Genomic DNA, 10,810 nt, shown 5'->3' with positions numbered 1-10,810 from the left:
GCTACGTGACTAAAAACAACAACACATGTTTGTGTTTTGTTTTAGGTATTCAAGAATATTTTATTGATCGCCTGGCCTCCGATGACCAGAAAAACGGCAATTACAGGTCTCTGATTAAGGGTCAAAATTACCATGGGTCGGGCAAATTTTACACCGCCTTTTAGACAACCACGTAGCCTGTCCATAATGATTAAATGTCACGCTGCTAGCTTGCAAACGTCAGCACACGTAACGTATGCTAACGTTATATTACACAGTGTTTAATGATGATTACAAGCTGATTACAAGCTGATTACAAGAAAGACGTTTCTGACATTAACCCTTTAAGACCTGAGCTTGGCTTCATTTCTTTCAACAAACATGGGAAGAAGGCACTGAGCAACAAAAGACAAAATGACCCAAAATAAGAAAAAAAAAATAGCAAGAAATTATTAAAAAAACCCAATTGAAAACAGGAAAATTTAGATAAAGAATTAATAAAAAAATATATATATATAATAAATAAGTAAAATAAATACAATGAATAGACTAAAAAATAAAATAAATATGAATGAATAAAATAAAAAGAATAATGAAGAGAGAATGCTAAAAAATTATAATTTTGTAACATAATTTTAAAATATATTAATATATATATAGTAATATTATAATTGTTGTAGTTTTTCCCCTATCTTTTTTTTTTTTTTAAATCTACGTATCATCTAAATCTTCTTATTTTAATGATTAATTTTATTTTGTAACTATAATTATTATTATTATTATAGCCTTGGTCCAGACCCTGTCTCCGTCTTTGTGATGAGCCGGTGTCCTTTTTGCCTGTTCCAGATTTGACTCCACAAGAGCTTGGACATTTTTTAGAGCACGTGGGACCAGGGAAGACTGCTCAAGGGTGCTCACATAAGGTCCCTTCAAAGACCCTCTGAGCAGCAGCTCTGTGGTGCAGCCAGAGGCTTCACTGACCGCAGAGCTCAGGCCAAATCACAACTCTCGATTCCAACTCTTACGCTTCTCACCAACACAAGAAGCTATCACCTTGCTACATAACCTTGAGGACAGTCCAGAAAATATTTAAAAGATATAAATATTATCTAAAAGATAAGCACGCTTAAAGTGACAGTTTTAACATGAGACAGTTTTAGCTGATTTTTTTTCCAACAAGTCTGAGGAAGATCCTGCGTGCTCAAAACCTCACGAATGACAAATTAAAAAAAATACGAAGTAGTAGGAGCTCTATTTGGTGTGCGGATCATCTTTTTCTTTTTCGTCTTCACTTGAGTTTTTTGATCCAGCACCCAACTGAAATTTTCTTTGGGATGTGCGTGTCACCACCTCTTTTTTTATGATTTCTTTTCTCACCAACAAAAAAGAGTGTGTTTTTCTTGAGGAGTACGACAACGCCTTCATTCCATGTTTGTTCTTATAATTAATCGTGAAATCAAACCAGCGTTGACACTAGAACACTGGCTTGTCCGCAGGCCATGAGTGGTGAGTTTATCAGTGAGAGGAAGAGCCACCTGACAGACAGACGGAGGAGCAGCTAGAAACCAGAGGACATCTGTGGTGAGCTTCTTCTCTCTGTATATTTTAGGATATCAAAAGAGTTGATGCAATGCGAAATATGACCTGAATTATTTTATAGCTCATTTTCACATAGACAGACAGCTACTGCAAAGACCTGAGGATTGGTTTGATGTGATCAAGTTTCCTTTTTCCAATTCAAATCTGGCCCCAGCATTTTGAATAAGATGTGATCAGCCAGCAGGGTTTTAAAGGAGGGTAAGGAGGGTAATGCAATAGTCAAACTGACTGGAGATGAAGAGTGTCTCCACACACTATATCAGCCTTTCTTGAGGTACAGTTCCCACGAGACACAGAGAAATAAAGTTTCTTTGGGTAACAAGCAAACCAAATTAGCACTGAGACACATTTCTGTCTGAATGTAGTTGTTAGAATGTCATCAGCTATGTAGAACTAAAACTTCAGATCTTATTTGCACAAAATAAATTGTGGTTTTATAGGGAGTTATGTGCCAGACTGTTTCCGTTACTCTGCTTGTCATCATGAGCAGAAACTCCAGGAAGTGACTGTACCTGGTCAAGAAACAGTCTGGCAAATATTTACACTTTGAACTTCATCTTTACAGGTGATATTTCTGCTGTGGATCACTGAGAGTTACTGAGGCCTGAGCCATGCGTCTAGCTGTGGTAACTGCTGTCCTGCTGTTGGTGTGCATTCTGGACACTGTGACAGCCAGATTTAGTAAGTACCATGCCATCGTCACCATATTACTGAACTGAAACCCAGGAGAGTTGTTGATTAAAGTACTTGTCTTCCCTAAGGGTATGATCCTTCGTCAAAATGTAAACCCTATCCTGACAAGCCATGCGGTAGAGGATGGAGCCGCATTGATGTGAAACACTGTGCTAAATTCTTCTGGAGTGAAAGAACTTTCAATGATGCACAGGTGACGCACACACACACACACACACACACACACACACACACACTTTGATGGGGTTGACACGGAGGCAGGGAAGTAGTTTTTGTAATTTTACCAAGCAATTAAAGCGAGGACACAATACACCACTACTACTACTACTACTACTACTACTAATAATAATAATAACAATTATTATTAGTAGTAGTAGTATTATTACAAACTTTATTTATCTAGCACTGTTTATACAAGAAATACAGCACAGAGTGCTTCACACAAAAACAGACATAATGAAACAGATCTAAATTCATAAAAAATCAAAAGAGGAAATAAATCATGACAATCATGATTATAAAATGATATAATTATAAATCCCATAAATCATAAAATCAAATAAGATGTGTTCCTTAACTCTGGGGTGTAATTAACAAAGGCCACATCCTCAAATTTTCTTTCAGCTATTTCTGGGAACCTCCCATAAACCAGCACTGGATGATCGCAGTTTTCTTGGAGGCAAATAGTTAACTGAGAGGCCGTTTACACATACACGGTGATTTTGATAAACGGAGACATCTTCCTTCGTTTGTGCCCTTCGTTTACACGCAAACGGAGATTTCTCCTCTGAAAACGAGTCTTTCTAAAAACTCCGGCCAGAGTGGAGATTTTGGAAAACTCCGGTTGCGCGTTTGCATGTAAACTGAGATAAACGGAGATAAACGGAGTTATAGGCAGCCGACGTCACAGTATGCGCCGGAACTTGCGCCTGTGTCAAAAGTGCGACCTATGTTGCTATGGTGACAATGGATACATGGAAGGCTTGAGCTTCTCGTTACACTGCCACCTACAGGTTTGGCATGCTCTTGTGTATATATACACGGGTAAGTGTAAACGAAGATCTTTTTGAAAACGGAGACGGTGAAATGTCCGTTTATGAAAATAGCCGGCAACGTGTAAACGGCCTCTGAGTCAACAATGTAGCCTGGTCCGAGAGCTTTAGAGCTTTGGAGAGGAGGAGCTTAAAATGGCAACAGAAAGTCAGTGCAGAGCAGCATAGCATCATTAAATACACAAAAATATGTATGGGGGTATTAAATAGAATTATTATCACAAATGAAAGAGGTGCCTTAAGGGAGGGCGTCATCACACCCTGATTGGTCCAGAGGGGAAATGCACCAAGCTGCTCTCCATTCTTAATTAGGAGTCAGTGCCCACACCCTGCACAACAAGTGACCTGAATTACCGCCCAGGGAGACTGCGACATTCAGCCAAAAGTGAACTTTAAAAAAACGTACATACCAAACAGTGAGGGATTGCTACAACCCCACCAGGAATGACAATCCAGTGTACTTTGAGCCCTTTGTTGAACACAGAGCGCCATCTAGTGGGCTCATAAAATAAAGAAAATGGCTCATGAGGCATCTTTGGCCGTCACGGCTGTCGCTTCTTCTACAGGAACTCAGCACACACAGGCAATAAAGGAAAAAAAAGATAATAAATGTATCCTCATCTTGTGCATACAGTTATGATAACGTGCTGGTGAAGTCTCACACTTCTCACATTTCTGTTGAATTCAGAACTACTGCCGCAACAGCCAGGGGGGTAATCTGGTTTCAATCCACAATGAGAATGAGATGATGAACGTGCGTTGTTTGAACTCACGTGCCATGCGTTATGATCGCAATACTTTTTGGATTGGACTCAGAAAAACAGGGAACCAACGCATGGGCTGGGTACGTAACCTCACTGATGGATGATGTGGAGTAAAGACTCTGATGCATGATACATAGAGGAGTATGTGTGTCACATATCATCACTGATCCTCATCTTTGTGTTTTTCAGTGGTTTGAATACACTGATGGATCTGAATTCAAGTACACTAGGTGGTATCGTGGTGAGCCAAACAACAGCGATGGAAAGGAGCACTGCGTCGAGTCGAACTTTAACAGTAAGGAAAAATAGAGGAGAAAGAAAGATTGTAGTTTTAAGAATGAATGGACGCCAAAAAGTTATGAGTGAATCCGAAGAACATTGGGCCTCGTGCAAGAACCAACTGTCTGTGAATGCTGACATTGTGTTTAATGAGCCACTGAAATACTGGTTTCCACTTCAACTCCTGATGCATCTGAATGTGATGTTTTCTGTTGTGTTTTCCAGACTGGGGATACTGGAATGATGCACGCTGCTCAGACAAGAAATACTTTGTGCGCGCCAAGAATATGTGATCATCAGCTGATTTCACATTTTCAGTCAGTGTCAACATCGACAGCTGATCAGCTGTGTTGCAGTGGGACCAGTGTGTGTCATGATAACACTGCAAACACAAGCTTTTAAATTTACTGCAGTAAACGCTTCAGCGTTCATGTTCCAGTGTCTCGTTTTATTTATGTTTATGTTTGCAATATCAGTGTGGAAATGTTTAAGCTCTTCCAGATGCATTTCTTTTCAACATCTAAGAAAGATTCTGCAACAGATTTGATGGTGACAGCGATCTGTGTGCACTAATGTCTTTATGAGATATGACTTATCATCTACTATGGGTGTGTTCTGAGCCGCATACTTTTTCTTTTTACTTTTAGAAGGTTCTGCAGCTGCTTTTACACAATATGTTCTGTTGGGACATACTACTTCTTCATAACACTGTGCCTTGAACTTTGACCTTCTTGTTCATATATCTGTTACCGTGGAGATAAAACAAAACCATTCTCCAAGCTTGCCAGAGACGGCGGTCAACCCAGAGAACTCTGCTGCATACAGTCTAGATTCTTTTTCAGGGTTTTCCTGCTACAGCGGACATCCTCCATTCCATTCAATTATCTGTAGGTGTGAATGTGGGTGTGAATGGTTGTCTGTCTCTATGTGTCAGCCCTGTGATAGTCTGGTGACCTGTCCAGGGTGAACCCTGCCTCTTGCCCAGTGTCAGCTGGGATAGGCTCCAGCCCCCCTGCGACCCTCAAGAGGATAAGCAGTTACGGAAAATGAATTAATGTAATACTGTGGTGATTTGCTTTATTCCTCTGTAAAAAAAAAAAAAAAAAATACAAAATCACATGATTGTGTGTGTGTGTGAGAGAGATTAACGTGATCTCAATCTTTGATTTTATTTGTCCGAAATATTTTTTTCCATCAGAATCAAAGCAGTAAATCCAATTAAGGCTTTTACTTTTGTATTTTATGAAAACAGTAAAAGGAAAAATGACAGTCGATGTAAAATTATAGACTCTATTAACAACTATGGAAAGTAAATCAAAGAAGCCTAACTGTCTGTCCTCTTTATTAAACTTCCAATAAAGTGATTACAAATCATGTTTTTGGCATTACTGTGAAGTCTGTACATATGAGGATGTTCTGATATCAAACACTTGAATTTTCCCCAGTTACTCATTAACTCACCAACACAGCAGGCTGATTATTGACATTAGAATGGGAACCAACGACATTTTCAAAGGACTCAGAGGTACAACAGGTATGTATTTTCTTTTGTTAATATTTATATTTTAATTGTATTGGTGCTTTCACTGTCAATTGTCAGTTATTTCTTCCAGTAGGTTGGCTCCTTTATTTGTTATGTTTTCAAGCTTGGATGCTTTTCACATATTCATTCATGGTTAAATTACACACCGTCAGTTTCTTCTATTAAATACTGTAAGAGAAATTCAATTAATCTCAGTTTGCTTTATTGCCCAAATGATCTACCTGAAAAAACTGGACTGCAGTCGGACTTTACAACTGACTGTTCTACTGTCCCAATTGTGGGTGTTGCTCTGTAAGTGAAACCAGCTCTCTTAATTTGCAGCATTTTCAGTTCACCAACACACAGTGACAAGGGCGTGACACTGAAGCAAGTACAAGTGGCTGAAGAGATGGTTTTCATGTTGTTATTATTTGCACATCATGCCAAATATTTGTAAAGCCTTTATAATCAACCATGTATAACTTCAAAATGTGTCTAGAAAATGAGTTTCTGACAGATACAGAATATGGCTGCTATCGGGCTTTGGAGCAGTGATGAATCATGCTTTGCTATCAAGAAATGTGGCTTAGTGAATACAAAATTTCCAACTATACAAACTGTAATGTTTACTGAAGGAGGAACAGTGGTCTGCTGCTATTTTCCTGGTTTAGCCTCTTGATCCCAGTGAAGGATTCTTTATGATCTTTATGAATCAGCACATAAGAATATTTCAGACAGGAGTGTCCTTGCAACTCTCTAGCATCAGTTTTGAGCATCAAAATAATGAAAGTCCATATAGACTGTTGTTGCCTTTGCCTATACAGTGTTTTGCATTGTCTCTATTAAGTGATAATACATTTGAATGAATTATGAATTACTTCTTACTATTTTTGCAGATGTATCCTTTTTACATCCCTACAGCCTTTTCTTTCTGGCAACTTACATTTCAGAAGTGTTTTATTTCCCCAGAGCTCCAGGATGCTTTGCCTGAATGATGAACTGCTCTTTAAACTTAACCTTGGATACGTCAGTGCTTTGGTCTTCCAGTCCACTGTGATCGTTCTTCTACTGGCAGACTCCTTTAGAGGTAACTGACACACAAACAGCAGCATGGAGAGCCAGTATGAAAGGGGATAACTCTAAATAATAAAAGCATGACCTTTTTGTTAAATTAAAATATCACCGATCAAAGCAAGCAGTAATTCTGTGCAACTGCAGGATTAAAATGTTCCATGTGTCTCTGCAGGCCAGTCTCAGGGGGCTAGACCTTCTCGAACAATAGTGACATTAGTTGGTGAAGACGTTATCTTGCCGTGCCACCTGGAACCTGCAGTGGATGTTGTTTCTAAGAGTGTGGAGTGGGGGAGACTTGACCTGGAACCAAGATTTGTCCATGTGTGGCATGAAGGTCAAAACATTCTCAGTAACCAAAACCCATCTTACAAAGGAAGAACATCAGTGTCCATTGAGAAACTGAAGCATGGAGACCTTTCACTGACACTGTCTGCAGCCAAACTCTCCGATAATGGAATCTATAGATGCTACTTTCCCCCACAGAATAAAGAATCCACTGTTGAGCTTCTTGTTGGTGAGTAGGCATAAGATTTTATGCACATTTTGCATCATACTCCTACATATTTCCAGATTTTTAGCAGCTTGATGTCTTGTTTTTTTATTTATTCTTTTGGCACTGTATGCTACTGTGTCACTGTTAAAGTCACCGTCAATCTCTACAGTCATAAGTGGTTCTAACAAACCCTGGACTTTGACCCAGGAGGGCGGTGTTCCCTTCCCGTATGAATGTAGAGCCAAACCGTAATGTTTTTCTCTAAACCTATCCGTGCAACCTGGTCTCGCTCCAAAGTCACCAAAATCCAGCACTTGTGCAGTGACTTGTGGCGTCAGACACAGATGAAAAAAGCCATCCTTCAGTGTTGGCATAACACACGACACAAACACAATACAGTACATGCACATAGTGCTTTTAATTTGAAAGAGACAATTTCCTGCAAAAACAGAAGTGTATTTTAAAAACAGACAATGCATGTAACAGGCTGAAGTTGACACGACATCCCAGAGCATCAACAACCAACGCAACCAGCTAACCTTCCAAGTTGTATCTAAACGTGGAAAGTCCTTGACCAAATGACGATATGTGACAAGTGAGAATGTGTTCATTCATGTGCTTTTGTTGACATCTGGGCGTTGGTGGTGGCATCCAGAAACATCAACAGCAAATGCAGGAGCATACCTAGCACTCAGTACGTAGACGTGAAAGGCCACTGACTAAGCAGCAATATGTGATGACTTGGAAAGACAACATGTGCCTGTATACTGGTGGCAGACGAGTTGTAATTATGTCTTTGCAGGTGTAGCCAAGAATTTAGTGGATAAGTTCAGTGAAGTAAGAAAGCTGTCTTGTGATTTCAGTGTTTGTCACTTTAGAAAATACTGTTCTTCAGCTTGTCTCCTGATCAAGTCACATCAGTCTCAGGAGTTGTGTTCTTCCAGTTAAACTGTCATTCATGTAATGTCAATAATTTAATTTTAAAAACTAGTTTGGAAGCAGCTCATCACGCTGCCTTCTCTCCGTTCGGCCTGTTCATGTCTTCAACATTGTGGGTCACTTTTTTTTCACATCAGATTTATGTAAATTATTTTATTCTGTGAAGACCTTTTGTATGATGTCATGCACATTTCTCCTCTCTCCCATCATCAGGTTCTGNCAGTTTTATGTAACTCATATTCTGTTGTGTGCTTTATCATTTCAGCTGATTGCTTCGAGGCTCCATCTTGTTCTGCTGCTCGTGTCGGCATTTTAGTGTTTATTTTCCTCATTTTTGTTTTTGCAGCAGCCTATGTTGTGTGGAAATGGAGACAACACAAAACCAAAGGTAAAATAGTGCAGCTCTGTGATCATACTCATTCCAAAGTCGTAAAATACTGCCGCTTTGTCAGTGATTTTGTTGTCAGATGCCTGACACCAAAAGTCACCTTTTGCAGAGTGATTGGCAGCCAGGCAGTGTCAGTAATATGCTGCTGGTTGGCTGGGATAGCACCTGCTGGTATAGTGGGATGATACGCCGCTGGACAGTGTCAGGTTGAAACGCTGCCAGTACTGACGTGATGTAAGGAGCTGGAAAAGCCCAATAGAGCTAGCAGGAGGGGTGCTGGATGCATCCAACAAACCCTGAACTTTCCCCTGGGAGCCCAGTGTTTGTGTCCCAAATGCGAAACCAAGATGTTTTTTTTCTAAATCTAGCGAGTGTTTTTCTTGCCTAAACACAAATAATGTGCTTTTGTTGACTTCCTGGCATTGGTAGTGTATCCTGGAACATCAACAGCAGATGCAGGATACCTAACATGTAGTCATGAAAGGTCACTGACAAAGTGGCAATATGTGACGACTATGAGGTCGTGTTGGATGTTACAAACTTCCATTTGCTGAAACAAATAATGTAAGTAAGGGTTATATTTCACGCTTTAAAATGTCAACATAGAGGTTAAAATATTAGAACTGAAATATAAGTAAACACTGGTGACCTGCGCTGAGATTGGTTCCAGCCTCTGGAGGGATGAATGGAAGTTTAAAGTGAAGACAAAGTTCATCTGAGTTTTAGTCAGTTTCTGAGAAATGAATTGCTGTTATAAATATCTTGGGTAAAATTTTATAATGAATTACTGCATATGCTTTTTTTTTTACCTTTAAACACCCTGTTCAACCACTAGGGCACAGTTTTAGTTACTATTTTAATGAAAAATATGTTGAACTTGGTTTAGGAATGTTACACTAAAAACAAAACAAAACAAAAAAAAAAACACTAGATGTTGCTGTGTCTGCATTTTCAGTTTACCTCCTTCAGGAAGTTAGTAACAAAAGAAGTCACTTCAGACATGATGGCTCAGTGGGATTTTTTTAAGGTAATTTAATGTGACATGTTAAAGTTTCAGAGGACTCACTGACCAGATTTAACGTCACACAAAATACAAAATCTAATAAAGGTCAAATAGTCTTTTTGAAAATAGTGCAGCTAAGCTAATGAAATTAAAGTTAAATATTTGCAAAGAAATTTAAAAAGAATTCTGATCATTCATTATTAAGTGATACATTTCATGTTATTTATTACATATATGTTGAAATAATTCCACAAGTATGTTCCTTTTACTGACTGAAGCCATGCACAACCAAAGGGTTAAATTGTCCTTTTATAAGAAAATAAATTCACAATTTGAATTACATAAAAAAAAAAAATTAATTGCTGTTAGTGGCACGTATTTATTTTTTTCCATTATATATTTGATTGAAAATATATGTCAGTATGATTTTTAAACATTTTTGAGATTAAAGCACTGTAATAGTAAATATAAAGAATGTGTAAATAACACCAGTTTCTGAATACTACTAAAAAGCAAACAAACAAACAAACAAACAAAAACATATTTTTTATGTTATTGCCCCAAGAAACTAAAGAATGCACAGAAAACATTTTGTCTCAGTGTGGACATTAAAGGCTGAAAGAATATGTCCATTTTAATTATTTTGTCTTTTTAGTGTTAACTTCACTGTTCTATGTGTGTGTGTGTGTGTGTGTGTGTGTGTGTGTGTGTGTGTGTGTGTGTGTGTGTGTGCGTGTGTGTTGTTCACTTTCACACCTTCTTTCTACAAATTCAACCCTGCCTAAAACAACATTTAACACATTTTTATGTTCACACAGACACAGAGATGAACCGTGATGCTGAGAGAGCAAAGACAGAGACAGAGCAGCTGATGGCAGAACGCAAGAAAATGGAGGATTTGGAGGAGAAAAAGGCAAAACTTGAAGAAATGTTACAGAAGAATGAAGAAGAAGAGAAAGACTTGGAGCAGGTGGTTAAAACACTGATGGAACAGGAGGAGCAACTGAAAGAACAGATAGATCAAA

At 38.7% G+C, this 10,810-nt stretch overlaps 1 protein-coding gene and 1 long non-coding RNA gene across 2 annotated transcripts; both read left to right on the top strand.

Annotated features, from left to right (window-relative positions):
- Positions 1-1,454: 1,454 nt before the first annotated feature.
- On the top strand, positions 1,455-4,149 carry LOC126403860 (uncharacterized). The gene is made up of 4 exons (XR_007571370.1): positions 1,455-1,560; positions 2,144-2,259; positions 2,340-2,464; positions 4,012-4,149. It is a non-coding gene; the product is annotated as an uncharacterized LOC126403860 (long non-coding RNA).
- A 1,739-nt stretch (positions 4,150-5,888) lies between these two features.
- LOC126403912 (myelin-oligodendrocyte glycoprotein-like) lies at positions 5,889-7,484 on the top strand. Its single transcript, XM_050066730.1, has 3 exons — positions 5,889-5,900; positions 6,858-6,975; positions 7,135-7,484. The coding sequence occupies exons 2-3, from the start codon at positions 6,867-6,869 to the stop codon at positions 7,482-7,484; spliced, it is 459 nt and encodes a 152-aa protein (XP_049922687.1). The 5' UTR covers positions 5,889-5,900; positions 6,858-6,866.
- The last annotated feature ends 3,326 nt before the right edge of the window (positions 7,485-10,810 follow it).

This window comes from Epinephelus moara, chromosome 17 (genome assembly GCF_006386435.1).
Source record: "Epinephelus moara isolate mb chromosome 17, YSFRI_EMoa_1.0, whole genome shotgun sequence".
Taxonomy (NCBI): domain Eukaryota; kingdom Metazoa; phylum Chordata; class Actinopteri; order Perciformes; family Serranidae; genus Epinephelus; species Epinephelus moara.
This window is presented reverse-complemented; position numbering and strand designations above follow the sequence as displayed.

Coding starts and splice junctions, on each gene's coding strand:
- LOC126403912 (XM_050066730.1), top strand. CDS start 6,867: ATGCTTTGCCTGAATGATGAACTGCTCTTTAAACTTAACCTTGGATAC. Junction 6,976..7,134: donor ACTGGCAGACTCCTTTAGAG/GTAACTGACACA, acceptor GTGTCTCTGCAG/GCCAGTCTCAGGGGGCTAGA.